Source organism: Biomphalaria glabrata, chromosome 3 (genome assembly GCF_947242115.1).
Source record: "Biomphalaria glabrata chromosome 3, xgBioGlab47.1, whole genome shotgun sequence".
Lineage (NCBI taxonomy): Eukaryota > Metazoa > Mollusca > Gastropoda > Planorbidae > Biomphalaria > Biomphalaria glabrata.
This window is the reverse complement of record NC_074713.1, coordinates 44632889-44657038: the sequence shown is the minus strand read 5'-3', so window position 1 is coordinate 44657038 and position 24150 is coordinate 44632889. Positions and strand designations below refer to the sequence as shown.

Sequence of the window (24150 nt, the reverse complement as noted above, 5' to 3'; positions counted from 1 at the left end):
TCCAAACTGATAAAATATTCAAAAGAATCATTTCATTTTCAGAATGGAGTAGTATTTGATTTATTAGTTTTCTAATTCAAAATGAATACATACATAGCAAACAAACTTTTAGACATCAATATATATCAGTCATACCTAAGTTCAACCTGTAAAAATCAACCATACATTATTTTTACAGGATCTATTCAAAATACAAATATTACTTCAATCTGCTTCTATCTTATAAAGAATTGGACGGCAACAGCTCAAAACATACACTGACAGTATTCATGTTACAACTGAACATTACATTCATTATCATTCACTTTTATAATAATAGAGACAGAGAGATACATAAAAAATAGATAAATTTTGCTTGAAAGATAGATTTCAACTAAATGTAATTGGGTTGTATAGAGATATAGCTAAAATATTATTGTGTTTTTTTTTTGCACAAAACAAATAATAAATAATCATATCACAGATCACTCCTATGTTTACATTCCCGTTTCTGAGAACGTGTCTTCTAAGTCAATTTTGGCTGGAAGATCAGGAATGTTCAACTGCAGCTCAGGGATCAGTGCTATTGTCCCATCACGTTCATCTTTTGTCATTGTATTTAGAATGTCGTCAACTAAGACCTTGGAGGAAGAATTAAGACGCAGAACTTCAGTAGATGTCTGGCTTGCTTTGTGGAGTTGGGATCGTAAGAACTCCACCTCCCTGGCCAATAGCTGGCGATCTCGACTTAATTGACTGTATTTTGTGATGGCTTCAACCAACTGGAGATAATAAAATACATTTTTAATCATGCATGTGAATGATAAAATAGTTCGACCACAATGTTCCTAAGTTTATTGAAACTTAACACACCGACTCCTTAAGTCAGACTCACCCTCCACAGTGTCCATAGCTATTTAATTATTACATTTCTTCAAGAAATCTAAGTTTAACAATGAAACAAATTTGTACAAGAGCCTTAGAATTGAATTCTCTTCCAGATTTACTAATTATATTAGTCTGAACTCTTGAGAGAATCTTGTGGGTCAGTTGATTGTGAATGTGGGTATGAACCTGTAATGTCAACAAGGGCTTTGCCAATGAGTTTACTTATACCAAAAACAATCTAGTTAACAATCCAACTATGGGTTTGTGCAGAGCATGTGGTTACAAGGGACCCAGGCACCACCAAAATACATTGATAATATCACACAAAAAAAAAAATTGACATGGAAGGTTAAAAGGGTTACTGACTATCCCATCACAGAAAGCTGCTGTGTGCATGCCACAAAGAAATGATGAGAAAGAAAGAAATTAAAATGAGAGTAAAATAATAAGAAATGTGATAAATTGATGATTGTTTATACTTGAATTACACAAGTTTTTTTTATGGCAGTCATAATTTAAAAAAACAACAACTAAAAATGATAGCCCTTGTAGATCAGTCACACAAAAAACATTACAAAATTTACCAGCATAACAATATATAAATATGTACATCCCCAGCAACTGCCCCCCCCCCCCCCCCAGGTTAATACCTTGTCAATATGTATTTAATATTCATACTAAATTTTAAAACAAAAGGGCATGTGCCCAGAAGACCATTTGTAGCCATTAAAACATTTTAGAGCACGTTAAGGATTTTAAAAAAGTGCTTTGATTTTTTAAATCTAAACATGACAGGGGGAGGACAGAAATACAGTACAAAAACAAAGCAATTTTTCCCTATAAAGATTGTTAAAAAAAGGTTTATAGCTTGACTAAATGGAAGTACATTTGTGGCCAGAAATGACATCCTAATTATACATTCATTCTGGCATGTGATATTTGTGCTTAAAATCTGACATCAATGAAAAGAAAAAACAACCTGAACAGCTTGGTGTTGAGCCTGCTCATCCAAAGACTTCAGTCGATCTTTCATCTTATCATGAACCCTGACATGTTGGTCAGACTGATTCTCAAGTTCTGTCACACGAAGACTCATTCTCTCCATCCTCTTCATAAGCTCACTGTTGGCCTGTTGTAACTTTCCATTTTGACCTCTGATGTTTTGAAGAAAATACCAGGACATTTTCAAAGTGTTATATCAATAGTTAGTTGAGAACAGACGAGGCTATTTAATCATAGTTCAAAGTTCACCAAGTCTACCTAAGTTGTTAACCTAGTTATTTTTCTCTCCATTTTTGGTTTCTAATTACCATCTCTTTCTTGGATGAAAAGAATTATTGAACAGTATGAACGCAAAAACAAGTTTTAACTTAGAATGTAAATGAGAATAAATTGTTTTTCTTTTTAATATAAATCTTTAGCTCTATATTTTCTTAAAATAGTGTGGTTGAGTGGTTAAGCGCTTGGATTCTGAACATGAAGTCCTAGGTTCAATTCTCAGTGAAGTCTGGGATTTTTTTAATTTAGGGATTTTAAGGGTGCCAATCAACTCTAAGGTGTACCTGACTTTAGTTGGGGAAAGTAAAGGTGGTGGGTCATTGTGCTGGCCACATGATACCCTGCTCATTAACCATTGGCCAAATAAATAGATGACCTTAACATCATCTGCCTTAGATTGCAAGATCTAAAAGGGGAACTTCACTTTTTTACTTTAGTGTTCTTATTATTCCTCTCTTTTAGGTGGAATTGGTGTTGATAAAAATGTAAAGTAATTTAAAATCTAAAATAAGTCATAAATAAATATTGTAACAACTTCAAGGAAACACTAAGCAACAACTACAGAGGCTACATCTCAAATGAGAAAGTATGTGATTGAACAGTTGATAAGGCAGGGGTTCTCAACCTGTGGATCGCGACCCCCTTTGGGGTCGATTGACAATTTGTCAGGGATCGCTTATGTCCATCGGAAATAAGGAATGAATTTTTTTGACCATTCTAACATGTAAAACTTGTCACAAATTAATTTTTTTCCATTGAAATTTACTAAATATATTGTTATTCGAGAAAAGATGCTGCAGACAACTGAATCAGAATTGATTTACAACATTTTGATTGTCCAGCAGATATATGAATATGTTTAAATTAATGCATAACGTATTGTTACTTCTGGACAATCGTCTGTTAATTGAAAATTCAAAGTGTTATTCGTTAATGTTTTTTTTCCATCTCAATATGCTGAAGAAGCATTAATGCTATCATGTTCAACCACCATGAAGAGGATTAGAACACAAAATTGTGAAAAATCCTTAATATATGAACTAAACATTGTACGTTTTAAAAAAGGTTGAATAAAGCATCCATAAATTTGAATTTTAATACGTAAACTTTGTTTAGAAATCCATGCTTTTCTCTATGAGAGAAATTACTTTGAACCTAGCAAACATATAAAATGATAATTTCTGTGAAAGAACATTTGCGCATATCTGTAGACAAAATTTCCTCCTACTTTCCAAATCTATTCAACATCTCATTGAACTTGCCAGAAATCCGATGAAAGTCAAAGTTAAAGATCTTTAGCAGACATAAATAGTTTGTGAAACTTTTCTCTACACAATTCTGGATCAAGCATTTGCAGCCATGTTAACGTTTGTCTCTGTTGCACCTTCTTCCGTTTACAATAATATATTTATTTCTGGAAACAGCCTGTTAGTTATCCAATTGAAATACAGAAAATTGTCACGTGTGTGGAATGTGAATATCAAATACTAACGTAAATAGATGCACGTAATAAAGAAATTATTTCATTTATTTGTATTTGGATAATAAGGAGAAATATATATTTCAAGAATATTATTACATATTGTACCGTGATTAAACATTAGCTTTGGCAATATAAATCAGATAGTTACATTCGACCTCTAATTATAATTTGGTAACATCATACTTATAATGGAAAATAATTTAATGTTGGGGGTCGCGAATAAGTGAGGAATTCTAAAAAGGGGTCGTCTAGCTAAAAAAGTTGAGAACCTCTGTGATAAGGCATTGTAATCAACCAACTGACCAGGGTACAAATAAAACTATGGCGGTTACTGCCATAACTGCCATACAGGATAATGGTAGAGAGCAGTATTACAAAATGAACGGGGCCCCACACTGGCTAAGACCAAAAGATGAAAATATGAAGGGAAAGAGTCAACAAAACACATTTAATGCCGCAATGATGATTGGATAAAATATAAAGGGATATAATATGTAACACATTTGAATACAGAATTCAATAAAGATGTAGCAAATGTCTATTTATATCTAATTAGTGTTCTTAACTAAGATTAGTTTAAAAAAATGTTTTTTAAAACTATTTTCTATGTAGAGATTTTCTAACTAAACTTTTCATTGTCTTTCAGACTTTACTGACAAGACTTTACATTTATGCATATTTCCATGACTTTTTAAACATGCATTACATTTTAAAGATAATAGAAAATCATTGTGTATATTCCTATCTCCCAAAATATGTTGGTGTATTATTTAAATGATCTTTAGATATTTATAGAAACCTTTTTTGAAAAAAAAAAAGTAAATACATCCTTCCATGAATGAGAACACTGACCTATATTTCTTAATGGTTTTCTCCAGGTGTATGGCTTGTTTCTTGCACTCTTCTCTCAGCTTGAGTATCAGTTTGTTTTGTTTCAACAGCATTGTGTCCATCTCATGAGTGGCTTGACCTGGCAGTAACACAAAGTTTTATATAGTCTATTTAACTAAAACAAACAGTTTTGAACCAATCAAATTACAGAGGACTTTTGAGGATTTTGTATGCATTCAAATTCATACATAAGAAAATACATTAAAAAAAAAAAAAAAAGAAATTCTTAAGTTTCATATATTTTTGCCCCAAAGATAATGATAAAAAAAAAATAACAGCATATTAATTAAACTTCTTTTTAAAAACTATTTTCAAACCTTTGGTAGCCTTTGACCGCTATGACTAAGAAATTTGATTATAATTGTGTTAATAAGACGAAGTGAAATCTCTTTTTTAAAAAAATTAACATTGTAAGTCAAACTTATTGTTGACTAACTTTTGCAAAAGTGATTTACATTCTCAATGATTTTAATTTTTGAAACAATTAGTAATAACGTCCTTTATGCTTGATTATTATTGTCATATGGATGTATTGCAAACACAACAGATTTTATGTCCCTTGAAAAATAAATTGAAATTCTTTGCACTCCCCACCCCCCTGTCAGCACGTTGCGCAGCCCTTAGTGTTGTGTGCCCCACAGTTTGAGAACTACTGGCTTACTGTGTCTATCATCTGCTTCTTCCATTTTCAGAATCATTTCTTCTTCTCTGTCCTGGGCTTGCTTGCGAATCACCTTTAGGTCTTCAAGTCGTGACCTTTCTATTGTATCTCTCGCCATCTTGGCCAGATGCAACTAAATTCAAAGAATACATTGAATTATGGAAATTATTTTATCCTCCATGACATATGATAAGCCTAAGTACCAAACAAATATTTGAAGTTAATAGTGGACCAACACACCTCTCTTTCTAAAGCCTGGATGGTGGATGTCATGTGGATACACTCCTCTTTTGAGTTGATCAATTCTCTCTCAGCTTTGTTCAGCCTCTGTCTCAAATCATCCAACTCTATTTTAGTTCTACTTGTCTCCTAATATATATATATATATATAGATATATGAAAATACAAAAAATATTTTTTACATTTGTATGTAGTATGACTTTAAACTGTAATGGTTCTTAAGTCATAAATTTAATAAAGTAAAGGTACTGACTCTCGCTTTAAAAAACAAATAACAAAATACAATTTCCCAAAGGTCATCAGATGCAGAGAATATTTACTGTCTTCTATGGGGGACAAAAAAAGAATGATTGCAATATTGTGGAGTGTCTAATGTTTCGTTTGTATATAAGTTTCTATAGTTCCAACAGAAAATGAACAATTATTATGTTCTAGACCAAACCTTCCACAGGACAGTAGGGGATGGAATCACAGACAGTAGACCATCATAAACATAGTCTGAACAGTATATCACATCATTAGTTTGCCCTCATTTTCACCAGCAACTGAATATCTTGACTTGCCTGCTCATGCTCATGCCTCACTTTTTCCAGCTCAGAGCGTAATCTGTTTGACTCGTACAAGGCTGAGTTGCGTTGTAAGGAGGCATTTGTTGTTTCTGTTCTATAACTCTCTGCTGTCTGGAAACAAATAAAAGAATTCAAGACTAAATGATAAGATTAAATGAAATTCATAGACATCTCATCCAGATAGTATTTACAAAAAAAACATTTGTTTCTGTTAAGCTCTTACATTTCTTGATCATTGATCTATGATAACAACAAACTTGATTGCAAATTTTCTAAATGACCATCCCTAAATGAATATTGTTGATAGATTTATGTTGGGTTGTAGCTCCAGACAGTTCAACGACTCTTGTAGGCTTATTACTTAACTTGATATAAAAACTTGAATAAAGCTAAAAAATGTTCTTTAACAAACAAATAAATTGGATGTTTGACAGTTAACCATAGGCCAAAGAAACAGATGACTTTTACATCATCTGAAAGGGACCTTTACTTTATTTGACAGAAATAAAATCACAAAATGATGTCCAATGATTCTAAATTATTTCTCAACTCACTGCTCTTCCCATACAATAGTCACACCTGGTCCAGTCTTTCTTATTCCCTCTGGAGTGATCGTTAAATGAACTTGTGTGTTACCCGTGCTTGTAATCGTGCTAGTATTTGTAATCGTGTTCGCATTATCGTAGTCTGTGAATCGTGACCAGTCTGTACTGTGTTATTGTGTGTATCAGTCATGTTTTATTGAAATAAAGCCTTGTTTCTAAGGTTATGAATTGACTTAGTATATTACAATTTATTTCAATAAAACCATTCTTAAATGGACAAGTTTTTGCGTCCCAATAGACTGGATGCTGATCCTAGTTCAACTAATGCTTCAGTTACATGGAAACATTGGATTTCTTGTTTTGACAGATTCGCAACGAAGGTAGGGGCTAGTGAAAGCGAACAGTTTGACCTGCTATGCAACTTTGTGTCTCCATCCTTATATCAGTATATTTCTACCTGTTCTAAATACTCAGAAGCAAAATCTATTCTTGAGAATTTATTTGTGAAGGCCCCTAATGAAACATTGGCCAGACATTTGCTTGCAACTTGCAAACAAGAAGTCGATCAAAGTCTTGATCAATTTGTACACAAGCTGAGAGTGATGGCCAGAGATTGTCAGTTCCGAGCTGTCAGTGCTGACAAAAATGAAGAGGACGCCATTCGCGATGCCTTTGTTAGCGGCATGCGTTCGAGTGTAATTAGACAGAGGCTACTTGAGAAAAGATCCCTTGACTTGAAAATGGCTTTAGATATTGCCAAGACTCTCGACATGGCCCAAAAAGAATCCAGTTCGTTTAGTACTCCGTCTCAATTGGTAGAGTCATCTCTTTCGTCATCGGCAATCTCAACCGAAGAAATGGTGGACTCAGAAACAATCGCAACAGTGAATACTAAATGTTTCTTTTGCGGAGGTAGTCGGCATCTCAGAGCGAAATGCCCTGCCAAAGACTGCATGTGTCATTCGTGCAGGAAAAATGGACATTTTTCGAAGGTTTGCAGGTCTCGCAACACTCCAATAACCAAAACAAAAGTCAAAATATCTCCTAGCCACGAGATTAAAAGACAATCTTGTAAAGATTGTAGCTGCATTAAGGACTCTACACATCTAACATCACTAATTGCTACTTCGTCTGTACCTGGTTTAACTAAATCAACAGTACACATCTCTGTAAATGGCGTGAACCTAAAAGCCCTAATTGATACAGGTAGCGGGGAAAGCTACATTTCTTCAAACATACCAAGAGAGTACGATTGGTCAGTGACACGTTCAAAGCACACAATTTCTATGGCGTCATCTCAACTGTCAAGCGTCACAAGAGGCCACACGTTTGCATCGCTAAAATACAAAGGGGAAGTTTACAATCAATTCAAACTTTCGTTACTAGATGAACTTTGCACTGATGTAGTGCTTGGGTTAGATTTCCTCGCATTACACAAAGAACTGATAATTCCATTCAACGGTGGTCGACCTGCATTTCATGTCTGCTCGCTCAATGCTGTTAAGGTAGAGGCACCACAATTGTTTGCAAATTTATCCCCTGATTGCAGACCTATTGCTACTAAATCTCGTCGTTACTCCTTCCAAGACACACAATTTATTAAAGCTGAAGTTGAGAAATTGATACGAAACGGTATCATTGAACCTTCCAAATCACCTTGGAGAGCTCAAGTCCTTGTCACGACCAATGAGCGGCACAAAAAGCGAATGGTCGTTGATTATAGCCAAACTATAAATAGATTTACTTACCTGGATGCTTACCCCATGCCTAGAGTGGATGAAATGGTGGAGAAAATTTCCAGGTATGAAATCTTTAGCACATTGGATCTGGAGAGTGCTTATCACCAAATACCTATCCAACAGAGCGAAAAGAAATACACAGCCTTCGAAGCTTGTGGTAAACTCTACCAGTTTTGCAGAATACCCTTTGGGGTCACTAACGGTGTAGCTTGCTTCCAGAAAACCATAGACACTATTATAGAAAAAGAAAAGTTGTCTGACACGTTTGCCTATGTCGACAATGTAACAATATGTGGTACAGATGTAGACTCCCATAACAAAAATCTGTTGCATTTTCAGAAGGTAGCTCTGGAATACGGAATAACTTTCAACGAAAGTAAAAGTGTATTTGCTACTAAGAAGGTAAAGCTGCTTGGATATGAAATATCCAAAGGGCATTTGAAGCCGGACCCTGATAGATTTCAAGCTCTGCGAGATTTGCCACCTCCAAAAGATCTGAAGTCTCAGAAAAGGATTGTAGGACTTTTGGCATATTATGCTCACTGGATACCAAATTTCTCCGACAAAATGTATCCTATAATGAAAAATCAAATTTTTCCTGTACCTACAGAAGTAAAAACAGCGTTGGAAGACTTGAAAGAAGAATTGCAGAAAGCAGCAATTTTCACCATAAAGTATGACCATCCTCTAATTGTGGAAACTGACGCTTCTGACATCGCAGTAGCTGCCACTTTAAATCAGGAGGGAAGACCTATTGCATTCTTCTCTAGAACTCTTTCACCTACTGAAAGGCATCAATCTGCCATAGAGAAAGAAGCCACTGCAATAATTGAAGCCATACGCAAATGGAAGCATTATTTGTGTGGCAATCACTTTACCCTTATTACGGACCAGCAGTCTATTTCATACATATTTAAAGACACTCATGACAAGAAAATTAAAAACGATAAGATACAAAGGTGGAAATTGGAACTAGCAAGCTTCAAGTTTGATATACAGTATAGACCTGGGAACGCCAACACAGCAGCAGACACCTTGTCTAGAGGGCACTGTGCAACCATGACGAAACAAGGTAGCCTGAAGACGTACCATGACTACCTGTGTCATCCAGGTGTCAGTAGACTTCTACATTATGTCAGGTCAAAGAACTTACCCTTCTCGGTTGAAGAGGTCAGACAGACCATTCAACAATGCAGAACCTGCAATAGAATTAAACCGCAATTCTATAAGGAATTTGCAGGTACGCTCATCAAGGCCACACAGCCGTTTGAAAGAATAAGTGTTGACTTTAAAGGTCCTTTGCCATCAGCTACTCGCAACAAGTATTTGTTAACAATGATTGACGAATATTCGCGGTTTCCATTCGCTTTTCCCTGTCCTGATATGACATCTAAGACAGTAATAAAGTGCTTCGACCAGTTATTTTTCCTCTTTGGAACACCCAGTTACATCCACTCTGATCGTGGCACATCATTTATGTCCACAGAAACTACAGAATATCTACATTCTAAGGGCATAGCCACTAGCAGGACAACGCCCTATAATGCCAAAGGAAATGGGCAAATAGAAAAGCTGAATAAAACATTGTGGCAGGCTATTTTATTAGCATTGGACTCAGGGAAGTTGGAACTATCACAGTGGGAATCTGTGTTGCCCCAAGCACTTCACTCAATTCGATCATTACTGTGTACTTCTACTAATGAAACTCCACATGAACGGATCTTCAAATTCAACAGAAGATCGCCAACGGGAACATCCTTGCCTACTTGGCTACAGGCAAAGTATTACTAAAATCCCCTGTAAGATCTTCAAAATTTGACCCATTGGTACAAGAGGTTGAACTTATTAGCTGCAACCCACAGTACGCCCATATACGATTTCCAAACGGCCGGGAGGAGACAGTGTCGCTTAGGCACCTGGCACCAAAGGAAAGTTCCACGAACGACTATTTCGAACCAGAGAACGGTATTCTGCCTCAAGAGGTCGGTGACTCTTTGGATCTCTCACCAGGGAGTCGCTACGGGCCTGAAACTATCAGTAATTCACAGAGTCCCACCCCAATGATGTACAACCAGCCAGAAGTCATCAGTGACTCACAGGGGAGCCACCCAATGCCAGAGGCCAATATTGACTCGAGTCCCGTACAGGACAGTTACGACTTGCAAGGAGAAAAGTCTACGCCAGAGATACCTCCGGATCCTTCCCTTCATACGCATGGTTATAACCTAAGACCCAGAAAGAAATAAAGGAGGGGTGAATGGAGTGATCGTTAAATGAACTTGTGTGTTACCCGTGCTTGTAATCGTGCTAGTATTTGTAATCGTGTTCGCATTATCGTAGTCTGTGAATCGTGACCAGTCTGTACTGTGTTATTGTGTGTATCAGTCGTGTTTTATTGAAATAAAGCCTTGTTTCTAAGGTTATGAATTGACTTAGTATATTACACCCTCCCTTCATTCTCTTTTATCTAATGATCTGCATCACACCTGGTCCAGTCTTTCGTATTCCCTCCCTTCAGCCTCTTTTATCTAATGATCTGCATCAATCCTACTCAAAGTGACATCAAACACTAGACGCGCTCATGCTCCATCTAATTACAATTATTCTACAAAAAAAAATATTAAGAACTGACCACAGTGACCTCTCTGTCACAAGTCCTCAACTGTGATTTCAGTTCAGCTATTTCACCTGCCAGGGCTGCTTTATCTCTCACTTCTTTCTCATATTTGGATTGGACAAGAGTGTAGAATTCAGCAAGTTCCTTCAGCTAAAATCAACATAGTTATAACTTAACATGTGATTACAATTTTAACATAATAATACAATCAAATTCTGTTAATAAGACCACCGGTTAATTAGATCAGCCAATGATTCCTAAAGTAGCGAAATAAATCCTATTATACAAGTCAATCTGTTTAATTAGACCAGCCAGTTATTAGGACCGAAAACTGTCGTGCCCTGATGTGATCAGATTAACAGGATTCAATAGCAATAATAATTTTTCTTTATTATTGAGGACTACAATGCACAAATAAATAAAATATTTTCTTAACATGCATTGGTAAAAAAATATTTTAGTATTGCAGATATAAAAATAAACACTTTTGAAAAAATCATTGTAGAAGTAAAAAAAAAAAAAAAAAATTTCTTTAGTTTCAGATGTCCTTAAGGTCCGAGAACGTCCTGTTCCCTATTATGGACCTCTTGACCAAGGAAAGGCTTTTATCCATGGCCAGGATGAGGCATCGGCTCTTCACCAATCCTTCTGGAATCCACCTTACCCCAAATTAGGTTAAATATTCTTCAAACATTTTTTGAAATGAGTAACAATAAAGGTTTTGGGAAATAATCAAACCATGTCTAACCTTATTATTGAGGTCATCAATTAGGGCCTGGTTTTCTCTCCTGACTGTTTCTCTTTCTGCCCTGATCACTGTCTGGGACTCTCTGACATGAGCCTCAAATCTTTGGCGAACCCGTAACAGTTCTTCACATACTTGTTCTTTTTCCACAAGAGCCTGAAGGAGGTTTAAAAAAAAAATGACAAAGTCTTTACAAATATTTGCCAGAATATTATCAGAAATCATTACCTACTATATATACTATATTAATTTTCATGAATTAAAAAACTGCAAAGCACAAGAAGCAGGTACCATTTTTTTAAAATTCAATTTAGAAACAGCTTTATGCTAAATAAACCTTTACCTCTGTCTGTTCCAACTGAGCCTGCTCCACCAACTGTATTCCTTTCTTCATCTGCTGGTAGGCATCTTCTTCTCTTTGACTCATTTCTTTTAACTGAGACTGTAGAGCTGTCACATGGTCCATCAGCTCATCGCGCTCCCTGACAGTTAGCAAATAGTGTTAGGTCTAAAATATTCCTACTAGTTTACATTTAAAAATCTTAGTTCTTCAAAGTGAGGTGGGTTTTTTACAAAGCTTATATCAACTCACTCTGTCTGGTTAAAATGTTTGTATACATTATTTCTCCCACACTCAATCTCAGATCAAGCTGAAATTTTGCACAATTATTTTTTTTACCAGACAACACAAGAGGCAATAAAAAAACAACAACTGACCAAGTAGTTAATAAACTATTGGTAATTATTAATTTATTATTTTGTTTGGTATGCTAAACAAGGGAAAGAAATAGTACTTCACTGATGTGATGATATAAGTTGAATTAGTCCCCTTAATACTTTGTAAGAGAGAAAAGTTTGCAACTAACAATAGATAAATATAAAACCTTATATTCATAAGCACATACCTTGCACAGTGTTGAGTGTATTAGGAGGCTTTAGCCCTTAAATTTGAATTCCTTTTTTTTTTAATAAATGCATTTAAAAAGCAATCACCCAGATACCCCCTTTTTTCTCCCCTCCCCCCTCCTTTCCAACTGGTCCAGACCTGTATAGCAGTATAGCATAGAGAATGCTAAAAACATAAAATTAAATAGAAACAAGAGTTTAAAATATTTTAAATTGCACTGATTTATTATTGTTAGTCTAGATATACTTACATGATTTAATTACATGACTGATCCAAATTAATTAATACAACAACACTTAATATAAGCTTTGTAGTTTTTTTTTTTAAAGTATTTTTTTAATATGTTTTTTTTTAATTTTAAAACTAAACTGTTGTCTATAAGAAAAGTATAGTTCTCATGAAAATATAGCAAGCCAGGAAATAGGGTAAAGATAAGTTCAACCATTATTGGTGAACTTTAATTAACAAAACTATCATGTAGCTAGTATAAAAATCTACATCTTAACTTTCTTTATCCAAGAATTATCACCTGTCCATCAAAAACAGAATGAGTCAGGGCATACCCTAAAATGAAGATATTTTAAAATCCCAGTATTCATCACAACTGGAAGAAGAAAACTCTGATTGGACAGTTTACAATTTTTGAAGTGCTGGACAATCTGACACTTTTTTTTTATATAATATACTCAAGAGATAAAAGCATTGTTGTTCAGTGTTTATTGCAATGAAATATGTTTAAGATGAATTAATCAAATTTTTTTTTTAATATAAACCAATGAATAAAGTGTACTAAGTTAAATACAATTTTGAAATAAAAATTTTTTTAGGTATGAAATACCTATTGTTAAGTTAAAAATTTAAAATAACTAAGGGTTGCTCCTAAGTGCAAATTAAAGTTATTCATACTTTTAAGAATGACTTGAAAAATTTAGTTTATGAAAGATGAGGATTAGAGAACTGATTCAGAGCATCTGAGAATGCTGGCTGCCCAATCCAATATTCATCTTGTAGTTCTAAACAACTCTAAGCCCCAAATTTTAAATGAAAAACCTTTTTTTATGCAGTAGTGTTTTTTCCCCAAGTGTGTAAATGTTCTATAACTCACTTTGTAAGCTTCTCAATGGTTCGATAAGTTATGTGCCTTTGTGCTTCTGAAAGAAATGCTCCCTCTATCAGTGATCCATTCTCGTGGGTTGGTATAGAGTCTTGGATTCTTAATTGTGATTTCAAATCCTCTACAGTTTGTTGTAATTTCTCTACCTCAGATCTGAAACAATTAATTGGTAAAACAATTTATTAGTTATCAGCTTCAAATGTCATTAGAATAAAGTGTTTTGTTTTCCCAGCATATAATTTTCTTTTTCAAAGTAAAGCTCTAGAAATTATTCTTTACCATAAATATAAGAAATAAACTGTCCAGAAAAGAATAATTTTGAGCACAATTATATCACAATAAAACCTCCAAAAACTCAATAGCTTAAAGATGAAGGTTAAGCTTACTTAGAAAAACCTAATTGTGATTCCAGTCTTTCAGTCTTTGCAGCATGAAGTTTGCTCAGTCTTTCCTGAAAATCAAAATATGTCATATCAATTCTTAACATCCCTTTTAATACAATTGTTAGATTTTTTTTTTTAAATTTAAAATTGTACTTTTCGGCACAAGAGTATTACTTACCAATTCTACTTGCCACCTTTTAAAATCATGTCGACCCATAACATTAGAATAAGAATCAGAGAATGTCTGATCTAAGGTACCCATCACCTATGTTTCAATAGAGACAAATAACATTTAGAGGAAAATAAGGAATATTGTAAAAGAAAAAAATACAAGATATTTAGAAGTATTATTTATAAATAAATATGTATTAAATTTGAGTGGCCAATAGGAGAAGGTCACTCAAATATTAAAATTTGTAAAAAAAAAATACTTTAAAATGTCGGATCTATTTTACATTGATGATTTCTCCTCCATCTTTGAGAATGTCATGAACAACTGTTGTTTTCAGCTCATTGTGCAGAGTTCGATTCTCTTCCAATACTTCTGCCAATTTCATTCTAATTACAGCAATTTCTTCCTATATAACAAAACAGTTTTAAATCATTTTAGGCAGTTAAGACAACATAATTTTTATAGTGCAACTTTCCTACACACACAAAATTTTGTTAACAGAAAAGAAAAGAAAAAATAAAAGGGAACTTTAACTATATCTAAATTGCCCACAATAAGAAAAAAAGTTACAATAAGTGAAAACAGAATTTGAATTTCTGAGCTAGATAAAGAAAATACTACAGAATCTGCTGAAGTCGTATACAATGATCACAAACATTTTTATGTGTAAATTGATAATTATTAGAGCTGGGTAAATCAGTAAAATACCCAGTGGCATAACCAAAATAACAATATTTTTTATTTTAGTTATCAATCACAAGCAGATACCTTGATGTAAGCAGACTCAGACTCTAAATGACTTGTGTATGCTGCATGATTTCTCAACAAAACTGCTGCTTCTTCAGGAGATGGTAGAGGTCCTAAAGGAACATCTGAAGACTCCTGCTTATAAAGTGTTCATTAATATTGAGATATATAAAATTTAAACTAAAAAGAATTAAACCAGTATCACCTAAAACTATAAAAGTGTGTTAGGTGCTTTCACACAGTGTCTTGTGTTGATAAATCCAAGCAAAAGTAACACTCAAATAACCAATTCAAATAACACAGGTACAAAGGTTAACAATGCAAATACACTAGACGCTGATGAATGATGTTGAATAATATGTTTAATGTCATGAAGGGAACCATCAAATGTCATTAATAAATATCTACTTCAGAAACAAAAACTTTACTCTCTAAAGCTGCCAAGCCCAGTATTCTGTGTTTACTTTCATTTCACCCTAAATCTAGTCTTGTTTTTAAATTTTCACGCCATTAACGCTAAGCCAAAACTTTACACTTTCAATGAAACAAACAACTTTTCATGCCAAAGTCCTAATCATATATATCCTAACTAGTGAAAATAATTCTAAAGATGTTTACTTTAAGCTATTTTGTGTACCTGCATAGAAAGTAAAGTATTTCTAAGTTGTGCAGCTGCATTAGTTTGTCTAAGACTTCTCTGGCTTCTGTCTTCCCATGTCAGTATTCTGGGATGAACTGCCTTCGTAAGATTTTGTTTACCATCCCCAATTCTTCCAGTCTGTGAATGGTCATGATAGTTCTCCTTTGATTCTTCTAAAACAAATAATAAAAAAACAATTACAATTATTTATTTTAAAAACCTCTTAAGTATGTCTGAGTGTATCACATTACATACTATACTGAAGTGTCACTTATAAGATTGTGGCAACATATAGAGGCTTCCTATAACTAGTAGCTTAACGAATATAGTTTTTTCTGCTGCCTTATAGGTACTCAACAAATTCATTTTAGTTTCAGGCTCATATACTATTAGTGAGCTACAAAAAAATATTCCTATTAGCCATTGTTTTAAAATACCTTTTTAGAAAATGGAATATAATATATATCATTTTATATAGAGAGAGAATTTAAGGAAGCTTTAGCCAAGTTTAGCTCTTTGAACAAAAATTCAGATTCAGCAGTTTTTTCTTTATCAATATCCTTTTTTTATGAGAAAGTACAAGACTAAATAGTCACTAAAGAATCTGAAACAATTACCATGACTAAATCTTTTTTAAGCAAAATAAAGTCACACATCATTGATATTAATTTTATTGATATCATCTAATAATTCTAATTCTAATCATCTTAAAAATAGTCACCGACGACATAGTATTTTATTAGTAAAGTAGGTAACTGTCATACTTAGTACTAGTCTACAACTAGTCTAGACTAACTAGATTTTACTAGATCTAGATTGCTAAATTACTATGGTAGATTCTTATAACTGAACACCGACTTTCGGGAACTAGGTCAATTTTTTATTTTATTTTTTTATTTGATGAAGGTTTAACTTACAAAAAAACTGAAAGCAGATTCTTATTTTGCAACTAAAGGACTATAAAAATAGCTGTGTTCCTTTGTATTACCACTCATAGTCAAGATTTTATTTTAAAATAAATTGGGTCACCTCATGCTCCTATTTTGAACGCAGTTTTTGGGCTTTCTCCTTTAGTTGAACAGTGAGCACCGGTGTTGAACACCACTATGTAATTGCTAATAAATTATATCGGTGTTATTTAAAAATTATTTAGATTGTAGTAAAAGAAGTAGATTCAATTTTGCAATATGTATTTATAGTCTATTTCCTCATAATATATATATATATATATATTGTGTATAGTTTATTTATTTAAATACCTATATAATCTATGTGTAGAAACTGACAGAAATAAATTTATATAGATTATAGAGCTATAAATTAATTATTTTAATTTAATAAACATGATATTTTCTACTAGGCTACTTGTATTTTCTCTCTGTCTTTCTTTTTAACTCCCATCCAAGGACCCTCTTCTTGTTTTCATAATTTGGATGTTCGTTTTGTGACACCTTAACATCCCCTCCCTCCCATAGATGCTTATAATTCTTTTCATGACTCTCTCCCCCTTCCCTCCACTGCCTGTTGGATAGTTTGTGACACTACTCGCTGAGTGTATACCTCTCCTCACCGCCAGCTTATCTTGCGTGATCACATGCAGTGGGCATGGTCTCTGGCTTCAAATTAGCAGCCCACACTTTTTCTTTCATTCATAAGTTATATATTCTAGATATCTCTATCTAGGTCATGTTTATTCATTGAAAAAATCATAGATTTATTAATCCCAATAATATTTCTTAATACGATTTTGCTGTGTTCAAAAAGGAGAATGAGCTGAATTCATTATTATTTGTTTGGACACCCCCTTTTTTAATTTTATTTAACAGCTAACGGTATAGATGTGATTGGAATGTCTTTCTAAAGATGTTTGGAAGCTTATTTTGATATGCCCATCAGCCTACGATCAAACAGGCTCATGATATAGCCTTCATCCCTTATATGGGTATGAATTGCCGGGGGAGGTTAAAACAACAGCTTAACATACATGGTTACCGAGAATCTAAATAACTGCCATCTGCTTTGGAAAAACAGAACAAAATTACCAGAACTTATCTAAAATTGGACATGCTCAGTCCCGAATCGTCGATTTTAGCTCCAAACATAAAAACAAATGAATTACAAACAAAAAAAAACGACCCGTTTAGAAAGGAGAATCCGATGGGGTGTTCAAACTATAAGAGCCTCCTCTATTATTACTCTATACTATACGGTCATGATACCCTTTTCAATTTTGTCTTGAGAGTGCCTGTGATAATTAAAGTGCTTTTTAGATATCTTTATAAATACCTTTGGTAGAATAATCAAAATCACCACGCTCACTCCCAGCTCCATAATCTTTAAAATAATACATGCTGAAAGCCTGATTTTTAATCAATTAAGGCAGCAAAAGCTACTCTAAGGATGTCCTAAGTCTGTTGTTATCTTGACTCCGCCATATTGTTTACAGCTTGCCAGATTTAATGTATCTACACTTAAACAACTTATTCTTCATAATATTTAATCAAAATATTTTTAGTTTGTTTGAACCTATAATAATAATTTAATGTATCAAATATATTGTTTTAAATATTTTAATAGATTATTTATTCAAATAAAGAAATATATTGTAGCAGATTTCGTCTCAAAATAAATAGATAGATCAGTTAGAAAAAAAAGTTTTATCTGGCAATCAAAAAAAAAAAAAAAAAAAAAGTACTAGACTCTACTAACCATTTCGAATAATTTAAAAAAAAATGTATTGACGTTTCTCTAGTCTAGTAACATCAAGTTATTGCGATAATTTAGAAATCTAAACCTGTATCTATCATTTAGTTCTAATAGACGTATTACAGCGAGATCTAGTCTAATGTTTTGAAAATCAAATGGATAACATTAATAACGTGACAGTAACGTCTTGCGAAAATTCTAAGTTTTTAAAGCCAAAACGTATTCACTACCAACAGGTACTTTAACTTACACTTAGGCTTAGACTTTGATCTACTGATCTAGATCTAGATTATATAGATCTAGTACTAAGATTAATAATGATAATAGATTTAGTAACTTCTATATCTTATCTTATATAATATAGATCAACTATACATCTAAAATTGTATTATGTATCTATAGCTAGACTAGACTCTTACTCTTAGACTAAGTTAGGACTAGGACCTAGGCTAGTCACGACCAAGTGAAGTGAAGTATGTATTATAATTATAAGGTGTTCAAGATAAAGGCATCCAACAATACACCCATTACATTCCAAGGCGAGGCACTGGAAGCTTCACCTATTTTGGCAGTATCATAGACCATATGGAGGAACAGATGCATGTATGTCAGAACCAGCATTGGTAAAGCTCGAGCAGCCTTCCATCAGCTGAAGAACACCTGGGGGTCTAGGTAAATAAGCACCACCACCAAGATCAGGCTCTTGTATACTATTGTTTAACCAATACTACTTTACGGAGCAGAGACCTGGAGAACCACCATCACCACCATGAGAAAAATCCAGGTATTCATCAATACCTGCCTGAGGAAGATTCTTATGATCTGCTGGCCAGACAAGAACTCGAATGAGGAACTGTGGCAAAGAACAAAGCAGCAGCCCATTGAAGTAGTTATCCTTCAGAGACGCTAAAGATGGGGCAGGTCACACCCTTCACAAGCCTGCATCCAACATAACAAGGCAAGCCCTAACCTGGAACCCCCAAGGGAAGAGGAGACGACACAGGAATACATGGCGCCACAATTTGGAAGCAGATGCTAAGCAGATGGGCAAGATGTGGGGACAGTTGGAAAGACTCACCCAGAACCGAGACGCCTGGAGGAAGCTGGTTGGTGACCTATGCCCCAGAAGGGACCACAGGCAGAGATAATGATGAGATGAGTTCAGGGATACACGTGATAGTGTGGCTTCTATTTAAGAAAACTCTTGTCTAAACAACTTTAAAAGAAAAGCTATTTTTTATTAGTAATAAATAATGTATAGACCTTTTGCTTAAAATCTATATCAGTGTTTCTCAACCTATGAGCCAAGCTTAAAAGTCTAAAGTATTTGATTTGTAGTTAGAAAGCCATCTTTGAGAATTATGGCAATGTAACAATTATTATTATCATTGTTTGAAAAAAAATGTTAACAAAAATTATCTTTCCCACTGCTCTTTGTAAGAGGTGACTGTAAACAAAACTTTCATTTGAAGAAGAAAACCTCTGTACTCATGTTATAAGGGTCAATTTCTTCGGTTGTACCATCATTCAGTTGAGGAACACTGATCTATGTGGCGACAGCTGTTAAAGCTCTTTGCCATCATTGTGAAAATGTAGACTCCAGAGTCGAATGACTTAAAAGTTGGCAGTGATTTTACATTTCTTGAGCAAAAATAATGAATAAAGAATAATTACTGTTTATAAATATAAATGAAAACACAATTTTTTTTTAAGTAAATGCAAATCTACAGCTTTGTATCAATTTTTCAATGTAGGTAACTCTCTTCTTTTTGGGCCTCGACAAAAAGAAAAACCAACAATAGATTTTATTGTAATACTATGAGCTAACAATACCTGGTAACACCCACCCGAGAGATACTATTGTTTAATGTATTTTGTTACTTGACTTTTTTTAGTCTTCTTAATTATGTTTATTATTTTGTTTCTTTTAGAATGGTGTTAATAAAATATGGGATGCCATGACAGTGCATGATGGGTAAAAAAAAAATTCTCTGCTCTAAATATATTATTTTATATTTTTACCCTTATTTGAAACCCTCTTAGTTTTTAGATCATAAATGTTCTAATGGCCTCCATTTTTTTTTTTTTAAACAGAAATAGTTTACCTTTCAAATTCATTATAATATTACTTAAAACATTTATTTAAATAATTGACAGGGTGGCTATTCTCTTATTTAACACAACAAGAAATGTGTTAATATTTGTGAGACAGTTTCGTCCAGGTAATATCTTTTTTTGATTAACTGTATTTCATATATATATTCTATTTGAGAATAAATAATTTTAGTTCTTTATGAGCAGCTTGATGCCCTTCTTCATGATAATTCTTTTTTAATTGTTCCCAGCCATATACATCAACAGTGTCAAGACAGAAATAAAAGATGGCATTGAAACAGTTGATACCAATCTTTACCCTGGTTCCCTGGGCATGACAATAGAACTTTGTGCTGGCATCATTGACAAAAATAAACCTGTTCCAGAAATAGCTAAAGAAGAAATTTTAGAAGAATGTGGCTATGAAGTACCTCTAGAAAATTTGAGAAAGATCACAACCTGCAGGTTTGATTATGTCATGTGACATTCACTAATCTCTTTATCATTTTGAAAATATGGGTATAACTGGGTTTTATTTAATGCCCAAGTCAGTAATAATTAGTAAAGAGATGAGCCATGTAATCCTACCTCACAGTTAGGATTAAAAGTTTTCCCAGCCTCAAAGTGGCTGCTTTGTAAAAAGGACCTAAGAAAAATATAGCTAGATTAACATGAAAAAACAAACTTGAAACTCTGTAGGCTGCCACATTATTGACTCCATTGCATATGGTGTGGATGAAAGAGCTAGCTAACATTCGGTACAGAGATCAGCATTCCATTTGTTGTTCTTTCACTCTTTTCACTGTAAAAGTGACTGAGTGTCAAACATGGTTTGTGGGACATGTTCTTCTACAACTACAGAATGAATTGAGCACCCCAAAGATAGTAGTAACATGGAGGCTGAAACAAAAAAAAAACATAAACAGGGATGTTCTTATATAAGATGTAGCTGTACCTTCATAGAGGATCTAAGGAAAGTGAACTCCAGTTGGCCATAAGGATTGCTTATAGTGTCTATAGTGACAGCTTGCCACCGAATGCACCAAACAGCGCAGGATAATCTAGTCTTAGTAATATATATTAGTAATTCTCCAGTGTGTCCTAGAAATTTGCTATATGTTTGCTAATCTCCTATTCTGAGATAACTTATTATGTCCTATGTAGCCCTTTGCACTTAATGTACCCAACATATGTATGTAAACCACAGTTGAGAATGTTTTTTGCATTTCTTTCAGAAATGGAGTTGGCACAACTGGAGGCTTGTTACACTTGTATTATGCTGAAGTGACTGATGATATGAAAGTTGGCGCAGGTGGCGGCTTAATCACTGAAGGTGAGATGATTAGTGTTGTGGAGATGTCAGTAGACGAAGGGAGAAAACTCATGTTTGATGAGACAGTTAACAGGGTGCATGGCTTGATATTTGCTATCTATTGGTTTTTAGATAATATATGGAAAAATGGAAATTAATCTCCTAATTAATTTTGTATTATACACATGTACAAACTGAATTTTATTAACAAAAGAAAAAATGATTGCCTTCTCCTTGTACATATTTTTGGAGTGTGTAAAGAGTTTTAATTAATAATTGTAATAGTTCCTTTAATTAAAAAAATAATGGAAAAGAACTACACTGGTATTATAGGTACACGTCTATGAAGTTACAAAAAAAAGGGATTTTATTAAATTATAAGTATGTTGAAATATAATACAAGGAAGTTATACTCTTGTATACCTTTCAATGAATGTTTTTTTGTTTTTTTTTAAAGCATTAAAAATTAACCTAAGATTTTTAAATGTATATATTATAATTCATTAGTTATTTATTTTATTACTGTATATGTAAACCTGGAAAAGTGAGGAACAACTTTTTGTAACGTTTATTTCAGAAGTTTGAGTGTAGAGGATTCATTTGATCTACCTATTAGTCTATGTATGTTTCCTATCATTGACAAATGTATTTATCTGTGAAAATATAATTATTTTTTTTTTGCCAGTATTTGTGATTAAAACTAGCATATGTGTCATAAACCTAAATAAAATAATGTTTATAATATAGACAATAATACTTAATTGTATGTATGTCCTCCAGTTTATTTATAGAAAATTGTGATGAATGAATTACAGTGATTTCTTTTCATTTGATTTGTCTTTTTGAATTATTACAATAAAAAAAAAAGGGTTTTAAAAAGACTTGGATGAAAAAAAAACCTTTAAAATCAAACTAAATTGTCTAACAATCTCACTGTTGATTGTAAATTCATTATTTTTATTCTTTTGTTCTTAAATAATTCAGAAAGCCAAGAAAACTCGTTTTAATTTTTTAAATTTTCATTAGTATTAATTTGCTACACTTATAAGTCACACACCCCACACTCTCAAAATTTAAGGTCTCTTTATACTCATACTGTTCAATAACTCCAGCTGTCCAGTCCGTCAACTGTGGACAACATTTACAGATCACTGTCAACACACACAAAATCATACCCTACCTTGAAACTTCACTTCTTTGACCACCTCATCAACTGTCCTACTGACCCTATTTGAACAAACCATTGCATTACTCTTCCACTGCCTTGCTGATATAGTATGGACGAATAAAGAGAAGTGTTTTCCTTTCAGTCTTGACACATATAGAGCTGTTGATATATTTACATGACAGTTTTGTCTATGGTTCTTTCAATAGAGACTTAATTTATCATTCCTGGTTACTAGTAAAATTCCTAGCCAATCAGCCACACTGGGATGTGGTAAAATATGTAGGTCACAGCTGGGGCTGCATAGCATTTCCTCATCAATCTTCGGACTCGAAGACTAGCCTCATTATTATTATATTTTAATTAAAACACGCGGGTATTCCCGCATGCATTCATGATTTAGAGCAGGGTTTGGCAAATTACGGCCCGTCGGAGTGTTTTGTGCGGCCCGCGGACACCTACAGAATTCAAGTTTGCCCACAGTATATAGGTATAAAAATGCGAATACATTTTAAAAAAAATTCTATAAAAATTATTGAAACTGTCTCATAAAAAGTTTCAAGTAAACGAAGACTATGCTTATTGGCTATACTTCAATACACTCAATTATGAGTAATTAAGGCACAAACCCTGGACAGTATTTATTCAAAGTTATGAAGAACTGTGTTGGGTATTCTTGGAACAAGATGGCAAGTGTAACAACTGTTGGAGCTCGATCTTTGACTGAAAAACAGTTGTTAATAAATAATATCCCTACCATAAACAGAAAGTCTGCACAAAGCTGCATAAAACATCAACATATTATTGATTTAGCATATCGTAGTGATCAAACTTATCAGAGCGTACCAAAAAGTACTTAAGATCTAGAAACAAAATATTCCGATGCATCCGCTGGCTTAGCATGGGCAAGCCTGGCAAGGTACGCCTAATTCTTTTAAAAATAAACTTGGTATTCATTTTATTTAGAAATATACACAACTTCAACTTGAAAGTAGATCTATGTAGAGTTAGAAATGAAAATGATAATTTGAATATGATCGAACACTACAAATACACGTCTTTCTGTCTAGTCTCACGTCACTTGCTAATCTTCCATTCACTTTTCACACCAGTATTTTTTTTTTGTTTACGTCAGACCACGTCAAGGTTTCATCAGAAACTCTTTGAATTCAGACTACACAATTAAAACCATCCGCTTACACCATGGACACATTTTAAGTTCTTCTCGACCCTATTACGAACCGTTATGCTTCATCGCAATCACTGACCGCTGGT

The 24150-nt window shown here is 33.7% G+C and overlaps 2 protein-coding genes across 3 annotated transcripts; one reads left to right on the top strand and one right to left on the bottom strand.

The window, feature by feature from the left end:
- Positions 1-30: 30 nt before the first annotated feature.
- Positions 31-18045, bottom strand: LOC106050148 (serologically defined colon cancer antigen 8 homolog). 2 transcript variants are annotated; one of them, XM_013205092.2, is made up of 16 exons: positions 17885-18045; positions 15596-15771; positions 14980-15096; positions 14495-14617; positions 14218-14304; positions 14043-14107; positions 13648-13809; positions 11979-12117; positions 11639-11791; positions 10906-11040; positions 5984-6100; positions 5421-5549; positions 5181-5313; positions 4481-4598; positions 1847-2021; positions 31-761 (listed from the first exon to the last, which is right to left on the bottom strand). In XM_013205092.2, exons 1-16 carry the CDS (start codon positions 17946-17948, stop codon positions 477-479), a joined length of 2178 nt encoding a protein of 725 aa, XP_013060546.2. In that variant the 5' UTR covers positions 17949-18045; the 3' UTR covers positions 31-476. The 2 variants fall into 2 exon arrangements, with proteins under 2 accessions (XP_013060546.2, XP_013060547.2); XM_013205093.2 differs by having other exon boundaries at positions 14980-15093.
- Positions 18046-18282: 237 nt separating this feature from the next.
- Positions 18283-22538, top strand: LOC106050141 (uridine diphosphate glucose pyrophosphatase NUDT14-like). Its single transcript, XM_013205085.2, has 5 exons — positions 18283-18540; positions 20236-20279; positions 20462-20526; positions 20650-20863; positions 21634-22538. Exons 1-5 carry the CDS (start codon positions 18460-18462, stop codon positions 21866-21868), a joined length of 639 nt encoding a protein of 212 aa, XP_013060539.2. The 5' UTR covers positions 18283-18459; the 3' UTR covers positions 21869-22538.
- The last annotated feature ends 1612 nt before the right edge of the window (positions 22539-24150 follow it).

Bases quoted from the DNA above. Each gene is read 5' to 3' on its own strand.
- LOC106050148 (XM_013205092.2), bottom strand. From the start codon at position 17,948: ATGTATTATTTTAAAGATTATGGAGCTGGGAGTGAGCGTGGTGATTTT. The intron at 11,792-11,978 runs GTAAAGGTTTAT...AACCTCCTTCAG, and splicing joins CTCAGTTGGAACAGACAGAG to GCTCTTGTGGAAAAAGAACA. The intron at 5,314-5,420 runs GTGTGTTGGTCC...CTTTGAATTTAG, and splicing joins TCCAGGCTTTAGAAAGAGAG to TTGCATCTGGCCAAGATGGC.
- LOC106050141 (XM_013205085.2), top strand. From the start codon at position 18,460: ATGGATAACATTAATAACGTGACAGTAACGTCTTGCGAAAATTCTAAG. The intron at 18,541-20,235 runs GTACTTTAACTT...TGTTTCTTTTAG, and splicing joins AACGTATTCACTACCAACAG to AATGGTGTTAATAAAATATG. The intron at 20,864-21,633 runs GTTTGATTATGT...CATTTCTTTCAG, and splicing joins AGAAAGATCACAACCTGCAG to AAATGGAGTTGGCACAACTG.